A 27,471-nucleotide genomic window follows, 5' to 3' on the forward strand; every position below is an offset into this window, starting at 1 on the left:
ACCTGCTGGTAATACAGGTTTTGATACTCACGTCCTGCTGCAGGATTGTGGAACTGCCCTGTGTCCTTGAATAAACATTGCAGTAAGTATTTTCCAGGCTAACTTAGTCCCACTGATATTACAAAGCATGTGTGAGTCGCAAAGTTGCACTCTTGCCTCAGTGAGGAGGCTAAATTAATAATTACATATTAGTAACAGTGTGAATATATTTTATAAAGTGCGTATACATAATATGCATGTATCTATATGCATTTCTGTATTTTAAATGTATTTTAAAAAAAATACTTATATATATTTAGAAAGTATTTATGTATTTAAAGTGTATTTATATCGGTGTAAAATGTATTTATATGAATTTAAAATGTATGTATCTGTATTTCTCTGGTAATACTGTCAGTCAGGGTCAGGACACTATGGGTCAGAACAATCTGGGCTGATGCTTCAGTGCAGGACTGAGCCCGAATGCTGCACAGTCAGTGATGAAAAGTTAAACTGGAAGTCCGCCTTTTCAGGTGGACCTAAAAGATGCCCTGGTACTATTGAAAAGACAACGAGATCTCCCAGAGTCCTCTCAACCATCACCACCAAAAAAAACTTTGGTGGTGAAACATTCATCTCATTTAATGTTTGTGCAAATTGCTGATGTATTTCCTTGCATAGCATCATTGATGGTATTGCAAATGTAATCCAGGGGTTGTGAAGTGCTTTGCAATGTCCAGAGGTCGTAATTAAAGGCTTTATCAGTGCAAGCTCTTTTGTTTATTATCATGCTAATCCGACAGCAAGAACTACAAGTTCGCTGGTTTTATTAATGCAGTCTAACAAAAGGAAACAATGCAAAAACTGCAAACTGAAAAACATCCTGCAATTATACAGCAGGTCAGCCAACACCTGTTAAAGTGGAGGATTAAAAGAAACAGATTACGGATCGTGTTCTGAGCGAGGGCGTCCACTGCTTGCTTGCTTTCTTTGCGTGTGCTGGGACCTGCTGTGCATTTTTGTGTTATTAACATTCATTGGGTTGTGTGCGTGGTGCGGTGGCAAGTCTAAAGAGGGTTGCAGGATTTGCAGCAACCTGACTGGAGCTGTCAAGGAGGTGACTGGAAGGTCAGCGGGTGCAATCTCGCGAGTGGTGGTGGTGGGGTCTGCACAGGAGAAACAACAGCAGCGGCAGGAGGAGCAGGAACCACACCAGCAGCTGCAGCAGGAACCAGCAGCAGGAGCTCCGGGCTGGTGGAATCCCCCATTGTGCCGTCAGACCCGGGCCCAGTTCCACCGATTGCCGCCCGTTTTCGAGCGGCTCCGGATGAGGCCATGAGCTTTTTATTGTGAGTACGGACACAGTCGCCAGGCACCAGATTAGAATGTGTCAGATTGGAATGTGTCAGATTGGAATGTATCAGATTGGATTGTGTCAGATTGGAATGTATCAGATTGAAATGTGTCAGGATGGAATATATCAGATTGAAATGTATCAGATTAGAATGTATCAGATTGGATTGTGTCAGATTGAAATGTATCAGATTGGAATGTATCAGATTGGAATGTTTCAGATTGGATTGTGTCAGATTGAAATGCATCAGATTGAAATGTGTCAGATTCGATTGTGCCAGATTGAAATGTAACAGATTGGAATGTATCAGATTGAAATGTGCCAGGATGGAATATATCAGCTTGAAATGTATCAGATTAGAATGTATCAGATTGGATTGTGTCAGATTGAAATGTATCAGATTGGAATGTATCAGATTGAAATGTGTCAGATTGGATTGTGTTAGATTGGAATGTATCAGATTGGAATGTATCAGATTGAAATGTGTCAGCTTGGATTTTGTCAGATTGAAATGTATCAGATTGGAATGTATCAGATTGGATTTTGTCAGATTGAAATGTATCAGATTGGAATGTATCAGATTGAATTGTGTCAGATTGAAATGTATCAGATTGAAATGTGTCAGATTGAAATGTATCAGATTGAAATGGGTCAGATTGAAATGTATCAGATTGAAATGTGTCAGATTGAAATGTATCAGATTGGAATGTATCAGATTGAATTGTGTCAGATTGAAATGTATCAGATTGAAATGTGTCAGATTGAAATGTATCAGATTGAAATGTGTCAGATTGGATTATGTCAGATTGGAACGTGTCAGGTTGGAATATATCAGATTGGAATTTTTCAGATTGGAGTGTTTCAGTTTGGAATGTATCAGATTGAAATGTGTCAGCTTGGATTTTGTCAGATTGAAATGTATCAGATTGGAATGTATCAGATTGGATTTTGTCAGATTGAAATGTATCAGATTGGAATGTATCAGATTGAATTGTGTCAGATTGAAATGTATCAGATTGAAATGTGTCAGATTGAAATGTATCAGATTGAAATGTGTCAGATTGAAATGTATCAGATTGAAATGTGTCAGATTGAAATGTCTCAGATTGGAATGTATCAGATTGAATTGTGTCAGATTGAAATGTATCAGATTGAAATGTGTCAGATTGAAATGTATCAGATTGAAATGTGTCAGATTGGATTATGTCAGATTGGAATGTATCAGGTTGGAATATATCAGATTGGAATATTTCAGATTGGAATGTATCAGATTGGAATGTATCAGATTGGATTGTTTCACATTGGAATGTATCAGATTGGAATGTTTCAGATTGGAATGTTTCAGATTGGAATGTATCAGATTGGATTGTTTCACATTGGAATGTTTCAGATTGGAATGTATCAGATTGGATTGTTTCAGATTGGAATGTTTCAGATTGGAATGTATCAGATTGGATTGTATCAGATTGGAATGTATCAGATTGGAATGTTTCAGATTGGAATGTTTCAGATTGGAATGTTTCAGATGGGAATGTTTCAGATGGGAATGTATCAGATTGGAATGTTTCAGATTGGAATGTATCAGATTGGATTGTTTCAGATTGGAATGTTTCAGATTGGAATGTATCAGATTGGATTGTTTCAGATTGGATTGTTTCAGATTGGAATGTTTCAGATTGGAATGTATCAGATTGGATTGTTTCAGATTGGAATGTTTCAGATTGGAATGTATCAGATTGGAATGTTTCAGATTGGAATGTATCAGATTGGAATGTTTCAGATTGGAATGTTTCAGATTGGAATGTATCAGATTGGATTGTTTCAGATTGGAATGTTTCAGATTGGAATGTATCAGATTGGATTGTTTCAGATTGGAACGTTTCAGATTGGAATGTTTCAGATTGGAATGTATCAGATTGGATTGTATCAGATTGGAATGTTTCAGATTGGAATGTATCAGATTGGAATGTTTCAGATTGGATTGTTTCAGATTGGAATGTATCAGATTGGAATGTATCAGATTGGATTGTTTCAGATTGGAATGTTTCAGATTGGAATGTATCAGATTGGAATGTATCAGATTGGATTGTTTCAGATTGGAATGTTTCAGATTGGAATGTATCAGATTGGATTGTTTCAGATTGGAATGTTTCAGATTGGAATGTATCAGATTGGATTGTATCAGATTGGAATGTTTCAGATTGGAATGTTTCAGATTGGAATGTATCAGATTGGATTGTTTCAGATTGGAATGTTTCAGATTGGAATGTATCAGATTGGATTGTTTCAGATTGGAATGTTTCAGATTGGAATGTATCAGATTGGATTGTATCAGATTGGAATGTTTCAGATTGGATTGTTTCAGATTGGAATGTTTCAGATTGGAATGTATCAGATTGGATTGTTTCAGATTGGAATGTTTTAGATTGGAATGTATCAGATTGGAATGTTTCAGATTGGAATGTATCAGATTGGATTGTTTCAGATTGGAATGTTTTAGATTGGAATGTATCAGATTGGAATGTTTCAGATTGGAATGTATCAGATTGGATTGTTTCAGATTGGAATGTTTTAGATTGGAATGTATCAGATTGGATTGTTTCAGATTGGAATGTTTTAGATTGGAATGTATCAGATTGGAATGTTTCAGATTGGAATGTATCAGATTGGATTGTTTCAGATTGGAATGTTTCAGATTGGAATGTATCAGATTGGATTGTATCAGATTGGAATGTTTCAGATTGGATTGTTTCAGATTGGAATGTTTCAGATTGGAATGTATCAGATTGGATTGTTTCAGATTGGAATGTTTTAGATTGGAATGTATCAGATTGGAATGTATCAGATTGGAATATTTCAGATTGGAATGTATCAGATTGGAATGTATCAGATTGGAATGTTTCAGATTGGAATGTATCAGATTGGAATGTTTCAGATTGGAATGTATCAGATTGGAATGTTTCAGATTGGATTGTTTCAGATTGGAATGTTTCAGATTGGAATGTATCAGATTGGAATGTATCAGATTGGATTGTTTCAGATTGGAATGTTTCAGATTGGAATGTTTCAGATTGGAATGTTTCAGATTGGAATGTATCAGATTGGAATGTTTCACATTGGAATGTTTCAGATTGGAATGTTTCAGATTGGAATGTTTCAGATTGGAATGTTTCAGATTGGATTGTATCAGATTGGAATGTATCAGATTGGAATGTTTCAGATTGGATTGTTTCAGATTGGAATGTATCAGATTGGAATGTTTCACATTGGAATGTTTCAGATTGGAATGTATCAGATTGGAATGTTTCAGATTGGAATGTTTCAGATTGGATTGTATCAGATTGGAATGTTTCAGATTGGAATGTATCAGATTGGAATGTTTCAGATTGGATTGTTTCAGATTGGAATGTTTCAGATTGGAATGTATCAGATTGGATTGTTTCAGATTGGAATGTTTCAGATTGGAATGTATCAGATTGGATTGTATCAGATTGGAATGTTTCAGATTGGATTGTTTCAGATTGGAATGTTTCAGATTGGAATGTATCAGATTGGATTGTTTCAGATTGGAATGTTTTAGATTGGAATGTATCAGATTGGAATGTTTCAGATTGGAATGTTTCAGATTGGAATGTATCAGATTGGAATGTTTCACATTGGAATGTTTCAGATTGGAATGTTTCAGATTGGAATGTTTCAGATTGGAATGTTTCAGATTGGATTGTATCAGATTGGAATGTATCAGATTGGAATGTTTCAGATTGGATTGTTTCAGATTGGAATGTATCAGATTGGAATGTTTCACATTGGAATGTTTCAGATTGGAATGTATCAGATTGGAATGTTTCAGATTGGAATGTTTCAGATTGGATTGTATCAGATTGGAATGTTTCAGATTGGAATGTATCAGATTGGAATGTTTCAGATTGGATTGTTTCAGATTGGAATGTTTCAGATTGGAATGTATCAGATTGGATTGTTTCAGATTGGAATGTTTCAGATTGGAATGTATCAGATTGGATTGTATCAGATTGGAATGTTTCAGATTGGATTGTTTCAGATTGGAATGTTTCAGATTGGAATGTATCAGATTGGATTGTTTCAGATTGGAATGTTTTAGATTGGAATGTATCAGATTGGAATGTTTCAGATTGGAATGTATCAGATTGGATTGTTTCAGATTGGAATGTTTTAGATTGGAATGTATCAGATTGGAATGTTTCAGATTGGAATGTATCAGATTGGATTGTTTCAGATTGGAATGTTTTAGATTGGAATGTATCAGATTGGATTGTGTCAGATTGAAATGTATCAGATTGGAATGTATCAGATTGGAATGTTTCAGATTGGATTGTGTCAGATTGAAATGCATCAGATTGAAATGTGTCAGATTCGATTGTGCCAGATTGAAATGTAACAGATTGGAATGTATCAGATTGAAATGTGCCAGGATGGAATATATCAGCTTGAAATGTATCAGATTAGAATGTATCAGATTGGATTGTGTCAGATTGAAATGTATCAGATTGGAATGTATCAGATTGAAATGTGTCAGATTGGATTGTGTTAGATTGGAATGTATCAGATTGGAATGTATCAGATTGAAATGTGTCAGCTTGGATTTTGTCAGATTGAAATGTATCAGATTGGAATGTATCAGATTGGATTTTGTCAGATTGAAATGTATCAGATTGGAATGTATCAGATTGAATTGTGTCAGATTGAAATGTATCAGATTGAAATGTGTCAGATTGAAATGTATCAGATTGAAATGGGTCAGATTGAAATGTATCAGATTGAAATGTGTCAGATTGAAATGTATCAGATTGGAATGTATCAGATTGAATTGTGTCAGATTGAAATGTATCAGATTGAAATGTGTCAGATTGAAATGTATCAGATTGAAATGTGTCAGATTGGATTATGTCAGATTGGAACGTGTCAGGTTGGAATATATCAGATTGGAATTTTTCAGATTGGAGTGTTTCAGTTTGGAATGTATCAGATTGAAATGTGTCAGCTTGGATTTTGTCAGATTGAAATGTATCAGATTGGAATGTATCAGATTGGATTTTGTCAGATTGAAATGTATCAGATTGGAATGTATCAGATTGAATTGTGTCAGATTGAAATGTATCAGATTGAAATGTGTCAGATTGAAATGTATCAGATTGAAATGTGTCAGATTGAAATGTATCAGATTGAAATGTGTCAGATTGAAATGTCTCAGATTGGAATGTATCAGATTGAATTGTGTCAGATTGAAATGTATCAGATTGAAATGTGTCAGATTGAAATGTATCAGATTGAAATGTGTCAGATTGGATTATGTCAGATTGGAATGTATCAGGTTGGAATATATCAGATTGGAATATTTCAGATTGGAATGTATCAGATTGGAATGTATCAGATTGGATTGTTTCACATTGGAATGTATCAGATTGGAATGTTTCAGATTGGAATGTTTCAGATTGGAATGTATCAGATTGGATTGTTTCACATTGGAATGTTTCAGATTGGAATGTATCAGATTGGATTGTTTCAGATTGGAATGTTTCAGATTGGAATGTATCAGATTGGATTGTATCAGATTGGAATGTATCAGATTGGAATGTTTCAGATTGGAATGTTTCAGATTGGAATGTTTCAGATGGGAATGTTTCAGATGGGAATGTATCAGATTGGAATGTTTCAGATTGGAATGTATCAGATTGGATTGTTTCAGATTGGAATGTTTCAGATTGGAATGTATCAGATTGGATTGTTTCAGATTGGATTGTTTCAGATTGGAATGTTTCAGATTGGAATGTATCAGATTGGATTGTTTCAGATTGGAATGTTTCAGATTGGAATGTATCAGATTGGAATGTTTCAGATTGGAATGTATCAGATTGGAATGTTTCAGATTGGAATGTTTCAGATTGGAATGTATCAGATTGGATTGTTTCAGATTGGAATGTTTCAGATTGGAATGTATCAGATTGGATTGTTTCAGATTGGAACGTTTCAGATTGGAATGTTTCAGATTGGAATGTATCAGATTGGATTGTATCAGATTGGAATGTTTCAGATTGGAATGTATCAGATTGGAATGTTTCAGATTGGATTGTTTCAGATTGGAATGTATCAGATTGGAATGTATCAGATTGGATTGTTTCAGATTGGAATGTTTCAGATTGGAATGTATCAGATTGGAATGTATCAGATTGGATTGTTTCAGATTGGAATGTTTCAGATTGGAATGTATCAGATTGGATTGTTTCAGATTGGAATGTTTCAGATTGGAATGTATCAGATTGGATTGTATCAGATTGGAATGTTTCAGATTGGAATGTTTCAGATTGGAATGTATCAGATTGGATTGTTTCAGATTGGAATGTTTCAGATTGGAATGTATCAGATTGGATTGTTTCAGATTGGAATGTTTCAGATTGGAATGTATCAGATTGGATTGTATCAGATTGGAATGTTTCAGATTGGATTGTTTCAGATTGGAATGTTTCAGATTGGAATGTATCAGATTGGATTGTTTCAGATTGGAATGTTTTAGATTGGAATGTATCAGATTGGAATGTTTCAGATTGGAATGTATCAGATTGGATTGTTTCAGATTGGAATGTTTTAGATTGGAATGTATCAGATTGGAATGTTTCAGATTGGAATGTATCAGATTGGATTGTTTCAGATTGGAATGTTTTAGATTGGAATGTATCAGATTGGATTGTTTCAGATTGGAATGTTTTAGATTGGAATGTATCAGATTGGAATGTTTCAGATTGGAATGTATCAGATTGGATTGTTTCAGATTGGAATGTTTCAGATTGGAATGTATCAGATTGGATTGTATCAGATTGGAATGTTTCAGATTGGATTGTTTCAGATTGGAATGTTTCAGATTGGAATGTATCAGATTGGATTGTTTCAGATTGGAATGTTTTAGATTGGAATGTATCAGATTGGAATGTATCAGATTGGAATATTTCAGATTGGAATGTATCAGATTGGAATGTATCAGATTGGAATGTTTCAGATTGGAATGTATCAGATTGGAATGTTTCAGATTGGAATGTATCAGATTGGAATGTTTCAGATTGGATTGTTTCAGATTGGAATGTTTCAGATTGGAATGTATCAGATTGGAATGTATCAGATTGGATTGTTTCAGATTGGAATGTTTCAGATTGGAATGTTTCAGATTGGAATGTTTCAGATTGGAATGTATCAGATTGGAATGTTTCACATTGGAATGTTTCAGATTGGAATGTTTCAGATTGGAATGTTTCAGATTGGAATGTTTCAGATTGGATTGTATCAGATTGGAATGTATCAGATTGGAATGTTTCAGATTGGATTGTTTCAGATTGGAATGTATCAGATTGGAATGTTTCACATTGGAATGTTTCAGATTGGAATGTATCAGATTGGAATGTTTCAGATTGGAATGTTTCAGATTGGATTGTATCAGATTGGAATGTTTCAGATTGGAATGTATCAGATTGGAATGTTTCAGATTGGATTGTTTCAGATTGGAATGTTTCAGATTGGAATGTATCAGATTGGATTGTTTCAGATTGGAATGTTTCAGATTGGAATGTATCAGATTGGATTGTATCAGATTGGAATGTTTCAGATTGGATTGTTTCAGATTGGAATGTTTCAGATTGGAATGTATCAGATTGGATTGTTTCAGATTGGAATGTTTTAGATTGGAATGTATCAGATTGGAATGTTTCAGATTGGAATGTATCAGATTGGATTGTTTCAGATTGGAATGTTTTAGATTGGAATGTATCAGATTGGAATGTTTCAGATTGGAATGTATCAGATTGGATTGTTTCAGATTGGAATGTTTTAGATTGGAATGTATCAGATTGGATTGTTTCAGATTGGAATGTTTTAGATTGGAATGTATCAGATTGGAATGTTTCAGATTGGAATGTATCAGATTGGATTGTTTCAGATTGGAATGTTTCAGATTGGAATGTATCAGATTGGATTGTATCAGATTGGAATGTTTCAGATTGGATTGTTTCAGATTGGAATGTTTCAGATTGGAATGTATCAGATTGGATTGTTTCAGATTGGAATGTTTTAGATTGGAATGTATCAGATTGGAATGTATCAGATTGGAATATTTCAGATTGGAATGTATCAGATTGGAATGTATCAGATTGGAATGTTTCAGATTGGAATGTATCAGATTGGAATGTTTCAGATTGGAATGTATCAGATTGGAATGTTTCAGATTGGATTGTTTCAGATTGGAATGTTTCAGATTGGAATGTATCAGATTGGATTGTTTCAGATTGGAATGTTTCAGATTGGAATGTTTCAGATTGGAATGTTTCAGATTGGAATGTATCAGATTGGAATGTTTCACATTGGAATGTTTCAGATTGGAATGTTTCAGATTGGAATGTTTCAGATTGGAATGTTTCAGATTGGATTGTATCAGATTGGAATGTATCAGATTGGAATGTTTCAGATTGGATTGTTTCAGATTGGAATGTATCAGATTGGAATGTTTCACATTGGAATGTTTCAGATTGGAATGTATCAGATTGGAATGTTTCAGATTGGAATGTTTCAGATTGGATTGTATCAGATTGGAATGTTTCAGATTGGAATGTATCAGATTGGAATGTTTCAGATTGGATTGTTTCAGATTGGAATGTTTCAGATTGGAATGTATCAGATTGGAATGTTTCAGATTGGATTGTTTCAGATTGGAATGTTTCAGATTGGAATGTATCAGATTGGAATGTTTCAGATTGGAATGTTTCAGATTGGAATGTGTCAGATTCGACTGTGTCATGCTGGCACTACTTGGTATCTTCTGATACAGTCACAGATGCATCAGATTGGCACTATTTCAAAATAGTAGCCTTAAGAATTTTCACATGCCATGTCTACAGTAATGTGAAATTTAATACTGCCATGCCAATTGGAAGAGCGTGAAATTATACGTGTAATGCAGGAGGTCCCGGAGAGGTTTACAATCAATGAATTGTTTCTGAGGTGCATATCCTGTAGGCAAACACAGCAGCCCAAGTTGTGCAAAGCAAGGTCCCACAAACAGTTAATGAATGTATGGCCAGGAATCTGTTTTTTGTTTTGTTGGTGTTAGTATAGCGGGAGAAATGTTGACCAGGATATCGGGAAAACTCACTGCCTCTCTTTAAATAGTGTCATAAGATCTGTTACCGCCACCTGATGAGGCAGAGAAATCACCTCCCATTGTATTTCCCACAGTGAGTCAGAGGATATGTTAAAGTATGATGGGAGGTACGTCTGATGTTTATAGGATATGAATGCTATAAGCAAGGCTTTTAATATATCAACATCGATCTATATAAGGAGCCTTACTCTGATCGCTTACTTAAATCTCAGTGCGAGCAATCACCAGATCAAAATGCTCGTCACCGTCAGTTTTTATTTCTAGAATATCACATAATTTATAATGTCAAGGTTTCCACAGCCCTCGATTTAAACAGGGTCATTTTGCAGTAGTAACAATGGGAACTGATTTTTGCTTTTTTTAAAAAGAAATCTACATGTGGACTGTAATAGGGAACAAAGTTTCTTGTTAAATAACAACAGAAAATGCTGGAAAAACTCAGCAGGCCAGGCAACATCCGTGGAGAGAGAAATAGAGTCAACGTTTCAGGTCGAAACCCTTCGTCAAGAGGAATTTTCCATTGTATTTTTTCCTCTTATTGGCCCTGGGGTTTTTTCTTTGGTTCTTTGCCTCTCCCAGGAGATTACACGGCTGCGGGGGGAGGGGAGGAAGTGGGGGAGGGGGAAGTGTCCAGTCAGGACGATCCGGCCATCATGAGGTGCGGGGCAGGCTAGATGGACCAGCTGGTCTTTCCCTGTCTGTCATTTTCGTATGCTTGGCGTAGTAACACTGCTCAGCGATTTTAACATCCCCTTTCTCAATCCCTTTCTTATAACAAGAAAAAAAACATGGTAGTCAGCTAGATGGTCAGGGCTGTGAACTGGAGTCATACTTCCACTTCCGCTTATTGAGAACTGACAGTAATTCCGTACTTTTGCTCCCGTTGGATCCCCTTTCTGATTTATGCGCCCCGACTGATTAAAGCTCTATTGAAGTTAGCAGCAAATAACTTGTGACAGTGGGAGGGAAGGGGAAAAAAAAACACTGTCCAATGTAAACCACTCGGCCCATCAGTCTGGATATCAGCTAGAATACTGTGCGCGGTTCTGATCTCCATATTATAAAAGAAATACAGAGGCACTGGAGAAGGTGCCAAAAACGATTTACCAGAACTGAGAGGTTATAACTATCAGGAAAGGCGGAACAGGCTGGGGCTCTTTTCTCTAGAAAAGGGAAGACTGAAGAGTGACCTGATCGAGGTCTTTAAAATGATGAAGGGGTTGGATAGGGTAGACATAGAGAAGACGTTTCCACTTGTGGGGGAGACCAGAACTAGGGGCCATAAATATACGATAATCACTAATAAAACCAATGGGGAATTCAGGAGAAACTGCTTTCCCCAGACAGAGGTGAGAATGTGGAACTCGCTACCACAGGGAGTGGTTGAGGCGAATTGTATCGATACATTTAAGGGGAAGCGAGATAAACACATGAGGGAGAAAGGAATAGAAGGATAGGGTGATAGTGAGGTGAAGAGGGGTGGGAGGAGGCGAAAAGCTCTTCACAAAATTATCAAGCAAAATTTGACACTAAGTAACAGAAGAAGATATTAGGACAGGTGACCAAAAGAGGTACTTTTAAGGAACATCTTAAAGGAGGAGAGGGGCGGAGAGAGGTTTAGGGAGGGAATTCCAGAACTTAGGGCCCCAGCAGCTGAAGGCACGACCGCCAACGGTGGAGCGATGGAAATCGGGGATGTACAAGAGGGCAAATGGAGGAGCGCAGAGACCCCGGAGGGTTGTAGGGCTGGAGGAGGTTACACAGATAGGGAGGGGCGAGGCGGTGGAGGGGCTTGAAAACAAGGTTGAGAATTTTTAAATCGAGGCGTTGCCAGACTGGGAGCCAATGTAGGTCAGCGAGCACAGGGGGTGATGGGTGAACGGGACTGGGTGTGAGTTAGGACACGGGGCAGTGAGCACAGGGGGTGATGGGTGAACGGGACTGGGTGTGAGTTAGGACACGGGGCAGTGAGCACAGGGGGTGATGGGTGAACGGGACTGGGTGTGAGTTAGGACACGGGGCAGTGAGCACAGGGGGTGATGGGTGAACGGGACTGGGTGCGAGTTAGGACACGGGGCAGTGAGCACAGGGGGTGATGGGTGAACGGGACTGGGTGTGAGTAAGGACACGGGGCAGTGAGCACAGGGGGTGATGGGTGAACAGGACTGGGTGTGAGTTAGGACACGGGGCAGTGAGCACAGGAGGTGATGGGTGAACGGGACTGGGTGTGAGTTAGGACACTGGGCAGTGAGCACAGGGGGTAATGGGTGAACGGGACTGGGTGTGAGTTAGGACATGGAGCAGTGAGCACAGTGGGTGATGGGTGAACGGGACTCGGTGTGAGTTAGGACACGGGGCAGTGAGCACGGGGTGATGGGTGAACGGGACTGGGTGTGAGTTAGGACACGGGGCAGTGAGCACAGGGGGTGATGGGTGAACGGGACTGGGTGTGAGTTAGGACACAGGGCAGTGAGCACAGAGGGTGATGGGTGAACGGGACTGGGTGTGAGTTAGGACACGGGGCAGTTAGCACGGGGTGATGGGTGAACGGGACTGGGTGTGAGTTAGGACACGGGGCAGTGAGCACAGGGGGTGATGGGTGAACGGGACTGGGTGTGAGTTAGGACACGGGGCAGTGAGCACAGGGGGTGATGGGTGAACGGGACTGGGTGTGAGTTAGGACACGGGGCAGTGAGCACAGGGGGTGATGGGTGAACGGGACTGGGTGTGAGTTAGGACACGGGGCAGTGAGCACAGGGGGTGATGGGTGAACGGGACTGGGTGCGAGTTAGGACACGGGGCAGTGAGCACAGGGGGTGATGGGTGAACAGGACTGGGTGTGAGTTAGGACACGGGGCAGTGAGCACAGGAGGTGATGGGTGAACGGGACTGGGTGTGAGTTAGGACACGGGGCAGTGAGCACAGGGGGTGATGGGTGAACGGGACTGGGTGTGAGTTAGGACACGGGGCAGTGAGCACAGGGGGTGATGGGTGAACGGGACTGGGTGTGAGTTAGGACACGGGGCAGTGAGCACAGGGGGTGATGGGTGAACGGGACTGGGTGTGAGTTAGGACACGGGGCAGTGAGCACAGGGGGTGATGGGTGAACGGGACTGGGTGTGAGTTAGGACACGGGGCAGTGAGCACAGGGGTGATGGGTGAACGGGACTGGGTGTGAGTTAGGACACGGGGTAGTGAGCACAGGGGGTGATGGGTGAACGGGACTGGGTGTGAGTTAGGACACGGGGCAGTGAGCACAGGGGGTGATGGGTGAACGGGACTGGTTGTGAGTTAGGACACGGGGCAGTGAGCACGGGGTGATGGGTGAACGGGACTGGGTGTGAGTTAGGACACGGGGCAGTGAACACAGGGGGTGATGGGCGAACGGGACTGGGTGTGAGTTAGGACACGGGGCAGTGAGCACAGGGGGTGATGGGTGAACGGGACTGGGTGTGAGTTAGGACACGGGGCAGTGAGCACAGGGGGTGATGGGTGAACGGGACTGGGTGTGAGTTAGGAGACGGGGCACTGAGCACAGGGGGTGATGGGTGAACGGGACTGGGTGTGAGTTAGGACACGGGGCAGTGAGCACAGGGGGTGATGGGTGAACGGGACTGGGTGTGAGTTAGGACACGGGGCAGTGAGCACGGGGCGATGGATGAACGGGACTGGGTGTGAGTTAGGACACGGGGCAGTGAGCACAGGGGGGGATGGGCGAACGGGACTGGGTGTGAGTTAGGACACGGGGCAGTGAGCACAGGGGGTGATGGGTGAACGGGACTGGGTGTGAGTTAGGACACGGGGCAGTGAGCACAGGGGGTGATGGGTGAACGGGACTGGGTGTGAGTTAGGACACGGGGCAGTGAGCACAGGGGGTGATGGGTGAACAGGACTGGGTGTGAGTTAGGACACGGGGCAGTGAGCACAGGGGGTGATGGGTGAACGGGACTGGGTGTGAGTTAGGAGACGGGGCAGTGAGCACGGGGTGATGGGTGAACAGGACTGGGTGTGAGTTAGGACACGGGGCAGTGAGCACAGGGGGTGATGGGTGAACGGGACTGGGTGTGAGTTAGGAGACGGGGCAGTGAGCACAGGGGGTGATGGGTGAACGGGACTGGGTGTGAGTTAGGACACGGGGCAGTGAGCACAGGGGGTGATGGGTGAACGGAACTGGGTGTGAGTTAGGACACGGGGCAGTGAGCACGGGGTGATGGGTGAACAGGACTGGGTGTGAGTTAGGACACGGGGCAGTGAGCACAGGGGGTGATGGGTGAACGGGACTGGGTGTGAGTTAGGACACGGGGCAGTGAGCACAGGGGGAGATGGGTGAACGGGACTTGGTGTGAGTTAGGACACGGGGCAGTGAGCACACGGGGTGATGGGTGAACGGGACTGGGTGTGAGTTAGGACACAGGGCAGTGAGCACAGGGGGTGATGGGTGAACGGGACTCAATGCATGGTGATATGAGCTTTAAAAGATCAAGTCTATTCCTAGTTCACATTGTTGTGGTTAATCGTGGCCATTCATTGTTTGACAGCGGAAACCGTTCGTCTAGGACTTTCAAACCAAAGAAGAACATTCCAGAAGGGTCCCACCAATATGAGCTTTTGAAACATGCGGAGGCCACTCTGGGCAGTGGCAACCTGCGAATGGCTGTCATGCTGCCCGATGGCGAAGACCTGAATGAATGGGTTGCCGTCAATAGTAAGTGATGTAGAAAAGACTTGTTCATTTAATCACATTCAGGAGTTTATTTTTCACCTTTTGACTTCTGATTTATCATTGAATAAAATTAATCAAAGAGAATGTAAATGTGGTGATTCTTGTGGGTGGGGAAAGGGGTTGTCTCGCTGAAAATGGTCAATTTGACAATTGCTGCAACAGATCAATGTGGGGTCACACAGGACATTCGGTGTAGGTAAAGTCCTGTAGACAATGTGGCTACAAAGGGTGTGTGAGGTAAAGTGCTACATCTGGACCACAGCCACATGTTGGTTGTAGGTTTCAGCATGAATTTTCCCCCACGGACTCTATTTCGAAGAAGAGCAGGGGGGAGTTCTCCCCGGTGTCCTGGGGCCAATATTTATCCCTCAATCAACATCACTAAAACAGATTATCTGGTCATTATCACATTGCTGTTTGTGGGAGCTTGCTGTGCACAAATTGGCTGCCGCGTTTCCCACATTACAACAGTGACTACACTTCAAAAATACTTAATTGGCTGTAAAGCGCTTTGGGATGTTTGGCGGTTGTAAAAGGCGCTATAGAAATGCAAGTCTGTCTTTTTCTCTCTCTCTCTTTCTTTCTCTCTTTCTCTCTCTCTCTCTCTCTCTCTCTCTCTTTCTTTCTTTCTCTCTTTCTCTCTTTCTTTTCTCTATCCATTGCTATCCATTTTTAAGTTGCAAGTTTTTAAACAGGAACGACTGTAACTTGCATTTCTGTAGTGCCTTTTATGCCCTGAAGGTGTCTCAAAGCCAGTGAATTACTTTTGAAATGTTGGCAAACTCGGCAACCAAATTGCGCACAGCAAGATCCCACAAATAGCAACGCGATAAATGACCAGTTGCCCTGTTTTCATGGTGTTGCTGGAGCGATCAATGTTGACCAGGACACCCGGGGAGAACGCAATGCTCTTCAAAAAGATGCTGCGGGAGTTTTTACGAACACACGGACAGGAGGACAGGGTTCAACATCTCACCCGAGATACTGAATAAAAACACACTGCCTGAAAGGGCGGTGGAAACAGATTCAATAATAACTTTCAAAAGGGAATTGGATAAATACTTGAAGGGGATAAATTTGCAGGGCTGTGGGGAAAGAGCAGGGGGGGGTGGGACTAATTGGAGAGCTCGTTCAAAGAGCCGGCACAGGCACGATGGGCCGAATGGCCGCCTCCTGTGCTGTGAGATTCTAATTACTGAATGTGAAATCAGAAAAATGCTGGAAACACTCAGCAGGTCAGGCAGCATCTGTGGAGAGAGAAACAGAATCAACGTTTCAGGTCGATGACCCTTTGTCAGAATTTTGCTTTTGTTTTGCTGTTTGTGAAAGCGTGTTAGACTGATGGATATTAACGTTGTAAATTTTGTAACTTGCGTTGTCTCTTTTTTCAACAAAACCCCCCCCCCGCCCCCAGCTGTGGACTTCTTCAATCAGATCAACATGCTGTACGGGACAATAACGGACTTCTGTACTGAGGAGAGCTGCCCTGTCATGTCTGCCGGCCCGAAGTGCGTCTCAGGTTTAAAACCTTTGTGCTCCGATATGCATTATCCGCGTTCTTGCTTAGCCTGTTATTATTTCTGATGTTTAAATAGCCGGCTGGTTTCGCACTGGCGCCCTGGTGCTGGTTGCAATGTAAGAGATTACTGAACAAGTTGGCCTGCGCTAGCATGCTGTGAAACCCAGCAGCTTATCTTTGGATGGCCCTTCTGGTCGGAAGTATTTCCTTACTCGCTTCGTCTTATCGCTTCGTACTGAGAGAAAGAAAGTCTTTGCCTTAGTAGAGTGCCCTATCTCAGGGCCCGAAGAGCTTCACCATGAGTCGCTTTGACATGCACTTCACCTCCGTGCTGACTTGGGCCAGCGGGAGCGGTGACCTTTTGGTAGCAGCTGTTTTATTTGTAAGGTTTCGAAGAGTGTGGGTGTTTGGCAGTGAACAGGTGCACAGTCTCCAGCGAGGCTTGAGATTGCAGTGAGCTTCAGCTGGCTTTTTCATTCGTCTGCAAGTATATCATTTACAATTGGGGGAGGGAGGAAGTGAAAATGAGTGGCAGAGTGGATTCGAAGATAGAAATTTTTTGTGGTGGGGTGGGGGTGGGGTGGGGGGGCAGGGTGTTGCCGGACCACGAGCCAGTGTAGGGCAGCGAGCACAGGGGGTGATGGGCTAACAGGACTTGGTACAAGTTAGGACACGGGGCAGCAGAGTTTAGGATGAGCTGAGGTTTATGGAGGGTGGAGGTGGGAGACTGGCCGGGAGAGTGTCGGAATAGTCGAGTCTGGAGGTAACAAAGTTTCCATCCATTGTCCCGGTATTTTCCTCGTCTAAATGTTGACCTTCATAATTATCCATAGGCTGGAGTCACACAACGTCAAAGCAAATCATTCCCTTTCCCAATCCCTCGCTCGGGTTCAGGCAAACACTTCACTAACTCTCAGGGTTCAGATTCCCCCCCTTCACTTCCCCCTTCATATTCCTCACCGCTCGCACCCCCCACCCTAACACCCCCCGCTCGCACCCTCCACCCTAACACCCCCCGCTCGCACCCCCCACCCTAACACCCCCGCTCGCACCCCCCACCCTAACACCCCCCGCTCGCACCCCCCACCCTAACAGCCCCTGCTCGCACCCCCCACCCTAACACCCCCGCTCGCACCCCCACCCTAACACCCCCCACCCTAACACCCCCGCTCGCACACCCCACCCTAACACCCCCCGCTCACACCCCCCACCCTAACACCCCCGCTCGCACCCCCCACCCTAACACCCCCCACCTTAACACCCCCACCCTAACACCCCCCGCTCGCATCCCCCCACCCTAACACCCCCCGCTCACCCCCCCCACCCTAACACCCCCCGCTCACCCCCCCCACCCTAACACCCCCCGCTCGCACCTCACGCTCACCCCACCCCACACAAAACCTTTGGGGCACAATTACATTACTTCTGGACTCGATGACTTCAACTCCCTTCTTACAGCTCTCCTCCCCCCACCCCCAGGCACCATTTCTCCAACCCCCCCCCCTCGACCAACACCTCCCCCCACTCCTCCTCCTTACCCCACTCGAACAGCACCTCCCCCCACCGCTCCTCCTTACTCCCCCTCGACCAGCACCTCCCCCCCTCCTCCTTACCCCCTCCTCGACCAGCACCTCCCCCACCCCTCCTCCTTACCCCCTCCTCGACCAGCACCTCCCCCACCCCTCCTCCTTACCCCCCCTCGACCAACACCTCCCCCCATTCCTCCTCCTTACCCCCCTCGACCAGCACCTCCCCCCACCCCTCCTCCTTACCCTCCCCCCCTCGGCCACCAGTCACCAACCGCACCTCCCACCCCTAGCCATTGCTACCCGCCCCACAATTACTCCCCCCCCCCCACCCCCGCCACCCCCAGGTTCTTTGACACACCAACAAAGACCCTGTCCATGGCCCATGGCCCAGTGTCTAACATCCTTCGAGTAGTTTCTGTAGCTCTCAATGTTTGTTTTTTGATTCGCTGGGATTTTTTTTAACCAAAATGACTGACATGAATCTTGTCATTCCTGTGGAAATGACTTATGAAGTAATACTGGACGGCCTGCTGGTGGCGCTGTCCAGGGAGCGTATAAATACTCGGGCACGGGCCCAGCTTGCGCAGGAAATTCTTTAACAGGAACTAGTGAAGGACACAACTAGACCTCCATGTTGTAAAACAGTTGTTTAACACTTAGACCAAGTGCCTCGTAGTTTTCTTACGTCAATGACCATGTGGGTGGAGCAAAAAAGAGATAAACTTGGTTAAGTCAGGAACAATGTTGCCTCTAATTGATTTTTGTGCGCGTTCCCTTTAAGTTTGATGCGCGGCCGTGTTTGCGCGGTCACTCTTCCTGTGACAGGAGCTGGCGAGTGGCCTGGGCGGAACCTCACGATTGCAGCACAGGGGGAGCGTTGGTCAGGAATCCACGGATTCTCCTGTCAAATGAAATATTTTTAAAAAGCTATAATTTTTGTGTTAATTATGAAGGAGAATGGAACATGCTTCACAAAGCAGGCAATTTAGTTTGATATTCTGTGGAAAGTTCTGCAGTACAAGATGGTATTTCTCCCTCTCGCCGGATTGTGCCTCACTACACTTGGTAGAAAAACATGTTGGGGCTCTAAATACTAACCGTTCACTTCCTGAACAGATTTGAGTCCTTCAGAGAAGCTGAGTGACATTCAAGGTGTCGCTGTGGCTCAGTGGGTAGCACTCTCGCCTCTGAATCAGAAGGTTGTGGGTTCACAGTCCCCACTCCAGAGACTTGAGCACATAATCTAGGTTGACACTCCAGTGCAGTACTGAGGGAGCGCCGCACTGTCGGAGGGGCAGTATTGAGGGAGCGCCGCACTGTCAGAGGGGCAGTACTGAGGGAGCGCTGCACTGTCGGAGGGGCAGTACTGAGGGAGCGCCGCACTGTCGGAGGGGCAGTACTGAGGGAGCGCAGCACTGTCGGAGGGGCAGTACTGAGGGAGTGCCGCACTGTCGGAGGGGCAGTACTGAGGGAGCGCAGCACTGTCGGAGGGGCAGTACTGAGGGAGCGCCGTACTGTCGGAGGGGCAGTACTGAGGGAGTGCCGCACTGTCGGAGGGGCAGTACTGAGGGAGCGCAGCACTGTCGGAGGGGCAGTACTGAGGGAGTGCCGTACTGTCGGAGGGTCAGTACTGAGGGAGCGCTGCACTGTCGGAGGGGCAGTACTGAGAGAGCGCTGCACTGTCGGAGGGGCAGTACTGAGGGAGCGCCGCACTGTCGGAGGGGCAGTGCTGAGGGAGTGCTGCACTGTCGGAGGGGCAGTACTGAGGGAGCGCTGCACTGTCGGAGGGGCAGTACTGAGGGGGCTCTGCACTGTCGGAGGGTCAGTACTGAGGGAGCGCAGCACTGTTGGAGGTGCCGTCTTTTGGATGAGACGTTAAACCAAGACTACTGTCTGCTCTCTCAGGTGGATGTAAAAGACCCCATGGCCGCTATTTTGAAGAAGAGCAGGGGAGCTCTCCCCGGTGTCCTGGGGCCAATATTTATTTATCCCTCAACTAACATCACTAAAAACAGATGATCTGGTCATTATCACATTGCTGTTTGTGGGAGCTTGCTGTGCGCAAATTGGTTGCCGTGTTTCCTACATTACAACAGTGACCACACTTTAAAAAGTACTTCATTGGCTGTAAAGCGCTTTGTGACATCCTGAGGTTGTGAAAGGCGCTGGAGAAATGCAAGTCTTTTCAATTGATATTTTAAAAAGTAACTTCTTTAAGAATGTCGATTTTGCTTCGGATTGTCATCATTAAATGGTTTTAGTTTTAACAGAAAAAGGGACAAAAGCAGAACCTTTTTCTTGTTTGTCAGATGACTGCACGCAATGGTCAGCAGATCTGTGTGGCGACATTCATAGGACATTGAGGGTGAGACCATCATGTGAAATTCAGAATTGCGTAAAACTTTGTTTCAGATATTGTTTGATCCCTGAGCCCAAGTAACTAATTTGACTACATCCTTTAGAAGTATACGATTAATAAGCTCATTAAATATGGCAGGGCCTCTTAAGAATGGCATTGGCTGTGACATGAGACTTAGAAAAAAGAACTTGCACCTTTCACAGCCTTAGGACATCCCAAAGTGCTTCACAGCCAAGTAACTGTCCAGTCACTGTTGTAATGTAGGAAACACGGCAGCCAATTTGCGCACAGCAAGCTCCCACAAACAGCAATGTGATAATGACCAGATAATCTGTTTTATTTAGTGATGTTGATTGAGGGATAAATATTGGCCCCAGGACACCGGGGAGAACTCCCCCCGCTCTTCTATCGAAATAGTGCCATGGGATCTTTTACATCCACCTGAGAGAGCAGAAGGCGCCTCGGTTTAACGTCTCATCTGAAGACAGCACCTCTGACAGTGCAGCATTCCCTCAGCACTGCACTGGGAGTGTCAGCCTGGATTATTGATCTTAGGTTGCATGGAGGGGAATTTGAACCCACAACCTTCTGACCGGTAGGCAAGGGTGCTGCCCACTGAGCCACAGCTGACATCTTGATTGGCTTATGGTTAGAGTGATGTGTAGCGCTGGGTGGAAATAATTTGGGTTTGAACATTAAAAGATTTGTCTTTTAATTGCAGGAAGAACATAGGAACAGGAGGAGGCCATTCAGCCCCTCGAGCCTGTTCCATCACTGAATTAGATCATGGCTGGTCTGCATCTTAACTCCATCTAGCTTGGTTCCGTAACCCTCAATACCAGTGTTTTACTAGCCTGGAAATTATTGTTTGTAGTTTTAGCGTACAATGGCCTGACATCGTTTTATGACATTCCCCTGATCGCTGGTTTAAAAGAGGCATTAACCCATTCATAATACATGGGTTTCGATTCACTGTTAACAGAGCACACACAAAGAGGAATGCCATAGGTGTAGTGTATGTACCCGTCTATCTTTAAGGGAACTATTGAATGTAACCGTTCACCTTTAAGGGAACTACTTTAGGTGTGGCACTATTTGTTTGGCTTCTGTATACTGTAATACCGATAGTGACCACACCAGTATATAAGTGTTGTAGCAGGATTGCTGGGGCAGATTCGCCCGGACCTTCGAATAGTAAAGACCTGTTTGTTGTTATTTCTGAAGTCTGTGTATTTATTAACTGCACAACCCACAGACTTTACAGTGGCGACGAGTCCGATCGTACCCTGCGGCAAGATTACCAAAGCAAGAAGAGCGTCGAAGAGAGGCAACCGCCCTCGTCGTGCTGCTGGAAGAAAACACGAGGCTGCAGCAGGAGAAAGGTGGAAGACTTTAGCAACAAAAGCTTCCGTCTGCAACAGGCACTGACTACCCTTCTACCACGGTGCGGAGTGAGCCGATCAGCAGGGAACAAGGCGGCCGAAGAGACTGTGAGTAGGGGAAGGTGTAGAAGTATCCGGAGGATAAGGGCAGAGCACTCGACCTCGGTCGAGGGGGAGCTGTGCCGGCCAAAAGTCGGGTCCAACGGCGTCGGGTGACAGCCGGACCGTGATCGGCGGGAAAAATCCGGGCAGCGACCGCAGCCACGAAGCGCTGAGCCTGCGAGTAGGCGCGGGAGGAGAAACCCAGCCGCAGCCGGGGAGGGAAACACCGGTCTGCGAGAGGGCTGGGGAGGCGAACGGGAACCGTGCGGGTGAGAGCCGGGTGCGGAGAGAGAGACTGCGAGGAGCCAGTCCAGCGGCTGAGCTGTTCTCCACCAACGGGGTACTCAGAGCCGGCAAAACCGAACGTGCGGGAGTGGGTGAGAGACACAGCCGAAAACAGGGTGAGAGACTGCGCGAGAGCCAGTCCAGCGGCTGAACTGTTCTCCACCAACGGGGTACCCAGGGCCGGTAGCACCGAACGTGCGGGTGAGAGAGCGACAGAGCCGGGTACGGAGAGAGAGACTGCGCGAGAGCCAGTCCAGCGGCTGAACTGTCCTCCGTTAACGGGGTGTACCCAGCGCCGGTAGAGCCGTGCGGGCGGGAGGAAAAGACATAGCCGAGTAAGGGGAGCTGTGCGGAAGCCAGCCAGCGGCTGAACCTGTCCGCTGTGGGGGAAGCGTACCCCTTCCACCGGGAAGAAACGCGGGAAGCCGCCATTAGGCGGAGAAGACGCCAGAAGCGGGAAACCGCCATTGAAGTGGGCGGGGCGAGAAAGGAAGAGCGGGAAACCGCCATTTTCGCGGGAAAACCGCCATCTTGATTGACATACCGCCATTGAAGTGGGCGGGGAGAGAAGGAAAGAGCGGGAAACCGCCGATTTCGCGGGAAAACCGCCATCTTAGAAACAAACAAATAAATAAGAATACTTAAAGAAATACTGGTGCTGCTCCCAAGGGAAGAAAAATGCCTAAGCGAGGGAATATTAACGACTTTAATTCTGAAATAGAAGACTGGGCCACGTACGTGGAACGCATAGAGATCTATTGCGAAGCCAACAAAATAGAGGAAGACGACAAGGCGATAACATTGCTAAACTCGATGGGGGCAAAAACATACGGGCTCTTGAAGCATCTAATAGCACCAAATAAACCAGCGGATCAGACCTTCGAAGAGATTGTGGCTGTGCTGAAGGACCACTTGAACCCCACACCGCTGATGCTGGCTGAACGATTCAAATTCTACGCAAGAACGCAGAAGAAAGACGAAAGCAATGCGGAATACTTGGTCGAACTGCGTAGGCTAGCGAAATACTGCCAGTTCGGAGGGAATCTGACAGAAGCGCTGCGGGACAAGTTCGTATGCGGATTGTCCAAAGAAGGGACGCAGAAGCGACTACTGGAAGAGAACGACCTCACACTGGACAGGGCTGTCCTTATAACTGCATCGCACGAAGCCGCAGCGAAAGGAACGGCGGAAATGCAACTAAAGGCGGCGGCACTCGGGGTGGACCAAATTACTTCAAGCACAACAAAATGCTACCGTTGTGGGAAGACAACGCGTGACCAGAATCAATGCTGGTTTAAGAACCAAGAGTGTAGGAAATGTGGCAAACTGGGTCACATCGCGAAGGTATGCCGGTCCGGGAAAAAGACCAATAATCAAAGGAAGCCACCACAAGAAAAGTACAACAAGGTACACAAGGTGGCTGAGAAGAGTTCAGACGAACAGAATTCAGACTCAGACCCAAACAACCAGGAGCTGGGTAGGCTGAGAATCCACAATGTGGGTAAAGAAACGGATCTACAGGCCATCTGGGTCATACTAAAAATAGCTGGAGTCCAAGTAAGAATGGAGCTGGACACTGGATCAGCTCTATCAGTCATCAACCGAAGGGACTACCACCGGCTATTCTCTCACATACCTTTAAGAAATACCAAGTTCGTATTACAGACATACACGGGGCATAACGTATACCCCGTGGGGAAAATAAGAGTCAAGGTGAGAGATAGGGGTAAAGAACACCCAAGAATGAACTTGTACGTATTACCTGAGGGAGGACCACCACTTCTAGGGCGGGAGTGGATTAAGAAAATAGACATGGAATGGCATTACCTAAAAGCCATAATGAGGGAGGACTCGGTGCAAGCTATTAGCTCAGATTCTGAAATGGATGATGATAAGACCAAGTCGAATATGGAAGACAAGGCTAAAAGGGACTTGCCGACGATGGGAAAGAAAACTAAGACATGCAGAAGGACTTATGGTACCAAGAAAAATAAAGCTACAGAGCAGAACTCCAGGTTGACAGAGAATTCTGAGCCTGTTCAAGCAAAGGATTCATCCATGACGGAAGAACACCGAGCTCGGACGCAAACGTATGTCAAAGTACGACAACAATTGGAACAGTTGAGTGACCGTCTCGTACAAGAGATGAAAAATATGGAAAGGTTCTGGGACACCGAATGGGGGAACCTGGAAAGACTACAGAGACAGCTAGCTCAAGCAGAGAGCGACCATAGAGCCATCGTGGTCAAATACCAATCACATTCCCCTGATGCTGGTCAGGAACTAGAATATTTACAGAATGAACCAAAGGAAGAGGAATCTTCAGGGAGCCAGGATTTTATTCCAGTTCTTCTCTACGACTCCTTACAAGCAGAGTGTGAGAAGTTGAAAGAACAGTATGAACAGGCCCAGGCTACAATTCTGGAGGGGGTTAACTCGGCAGCCTCCGAAAAGCTAGTTTCAGTAGAAGCATATGAACAACTAAAGGTTGAACATGAGCAAGAAGTCCAAAGGCTGCAGGAAATTCTTGATGAGCTCAAGGCCAAGACAGACTCATCGGTAGGAGCTCCATCCATAGATGAGAAATTAGAGGTGAAATTCATGGCAGAGCATGAAAGACAGGATGTCCAAGAACTTATAAAAACATTGAAGGACACCCAAGACAAATATGAGGCGGCAATGACCGAGGTTCAACAACTTGAAGAACAGATTCAACTGGGAATCCTTTCAGTGGAAGAACAGGACACTGTAAGAATGGTCCCTGAACATGAACTAGAGAGCATCAGGGCGCAACTTTTCCGAGCGCTGAAAGCCAAAGTTCAAGAGGAACGTAAGGTGGAAGTATTGGAGAAAGAGGTGGAGGAAATGGAGAAGACTCTGATCCACCGTGTTCCCAGGGAAGAGTTAACGGTCAGCCAACTCCTTCATATGCTGAAGGACAAGACTCTGCAAGGGGAACAATCTGAACACGAGCTTCAATCTTCAGGGGGAACGAGTTCGGAGCTCTCAAAGGTCACGGAGATAGCTGAGGTGGCAACACAAATTTTACAAGGATGCCAAAAGTACGTTGAATCACGTCAAGGTGAACAGAAGAATGTGGAAACCGTTACTTCAGTAGAAGGGTTAAATAGCCTGATAACGCAATTACCGATGGAAAGGAAGGTATTGAACTCACAAATGAGGTCCGTCGTGAAGGAATGGCAGATAACCCAGGAAGAGCGGGATGAATATGAATGCATGAAGAAGGCTTTTCAAGAAAGATGTTTAGGGAAGGAACCACCGTCAGCTAACGTCCAGACGGGTGAGGAGGAAGAAGAAGTCTCTCTCGCTGGCCTAACTCAGGACGAACCCGAATATTACCATGACCTGTTGAGTGACACTGAATATTACGAGGATGTGGTCTGCCCAGCTTGTGATGAAAACTCTCAAAGTGCTGAAATCCGGAGGAAGCACTTAAGGTCTAAGGAACATAGAGAGTTGGTGGCGCTACAGCTGGCAGCCGAGAAAGGAGCTCCGAGAGTTTCAAAAAGGCAGAAAAGAAAAAGAAGAAGCAGAAGATAATAACTGTCTAAAATATTAGCACTTCTACCATTCCAGGCGGGACATTACGAAAGGAGCTAAATTAGTTGAAAAACTGGAAAATGTCAAGACAGCCAGTTGGTTGTAAAAGTCCGCACTGCTGGTTCAACAGGACGAAGGTTCAAGCTGTTACGTCAAGAAAAAGGCTATGGAGGAGTCACGCTAGCCAGGTAATCCGGCTACACCAAAGAAATGTTGTTCGGAATGAGTCAAGATCAGAGACTGAATCTATGAACTGTTTCCGCAGAGACTGAACCTGTGAACTGTTTCCACCGAGATTATATTTGTAAATTGTTTTATATGACATTGACTCCACCGAGATTATATCTGTAATTTGTTTTATAGAAAGTTGAAGATATGTATGTTTAACGGGGACTCTGTAAGTAATAAGCTAAAAAGGGAGGATTGTAGTGTATGTACCCGTCTATCTTTAAGGGAACTATTGAATGTAACCGTTCACCTTTAAGGGAACTACTTTAGGTGTGGCACTATTTGTTTGGCTTCTGTATACTGTAATACCGATAGTGACCACACCAGTATCTAAGTGTTGTAGCAGGATTGCTGGGGCAGATTCGCCCGGACCTTCGAATAGTAAAGACCTGTTTTGTTTGTTATTCTGAAGTCTGTGTATTTATTAACTGCACAACCCACAGACTTTACAATAGGGACATGTCAAATGTTCATACCGACAATGATTTCTGGCCTTCAGTTTCTTTATGAGCCACGTTCGGTGAGGTGTCCTTGCATTCTCCTTAAACTTGAGCTCCTCCATAACTCTGCTGCCCGTGTCCTAATTCGCACCAAGTCCCGTTCACCCATCACCCCCTGTGCTCACTGCCCCGTGTCCTAACTCGCACCCAGTCCCGTTCACCCATCACCCCCTGTGCTCACTGCCCTGTGTCCTAACTCACACCCAGTCCCGTTCACCTATCACCCCCTGTGCTCACTGCCCCGTGTCCTAACTCACACCCAGTCCCGTTCACACACCACCCCCTGTGCTAACTCGCACCCAGTCCCGTTCACCCATCGCCCCCTGTGCTCACTGCCCCGTGTCCTAACTCGCACCCAGTCCCGTTCACCCATCACCCCTGTGCTCGCTGACCTACATTGGCTTCCGGTCTGGCAACGCCTCGAGTTTAAAATTCTCATCCTTGTGTTCAAATCCCTCCATGGCCCTCGCCCCCTCCCTATCTCTGTAACCTCCTCCAGCCCCACAACCCCCCGAGATCTCTGCGCTCCTCCAATTCTGGCCTCTTGAGCATCCCTCGATTTCCATCGCCCCCACCATTGGCGGCCGTGCCTTCAGCTGCCTGGGCCCTGAGCTCTGGAATTCCCTCCCTAAACCTCTCCACCTCTCTCTCCTCTTTAAAACCTCCCTCTTTGACCAAGCTTTTGGTCACCTGTCCTAATATCTCCTCATGTGGCTTGGGGTCAAATTCTGTTTGATAATTGCTCCTGTCAAGCACCCTGGAACGGTAAAGG

General features: G+C 45.0%; 1 protein-coding gene across 1 annotated transcript in view; it reads left to right on the top strand.

Moving 5' to 3' along the window:
• Window positions 1-432: 432 nt before the first annotated feature.
• Window positions 433-27,471, top strand: part of LOC147122514 (MOB kinase activator 1B) — a 33,096-nt gene continuing 6,057 nt past the window's right edge. The window contains exons 1-3 of the mRNA XM_086006079.1: window positions 433-1,328; window positions 15,050-15,216; window positions 16,649-16,742. Coding sequence (XP_085862205.1) covers window positions 1,315-1,328; window positions 15,050-15,216; window positions 16,649-16,742 — 275 coding nt within the window. The 5' untranslated portion in view covers window positions 433-1,314. The remainder of the gene's footprint in view (window positions 1,329-15,049; window positions 15,217-16,648; window positions 16,743-27,471) is intronic.

Source organism: Somniosus microcephalus, chromosome 2, assembly GCF_052327205.1.
Source record: "Somniosus microcephalus isolate GS21.2 chromosome 2, FLI_Smic_1.0, whole genome shotgun sequence".
Lineage (NCBI taxonomy): Eukaryota > Metazoa > Chordata > Chondrichthyes > Squaliformes > Somniosidae > Somniosus > Somniosus microcephalus.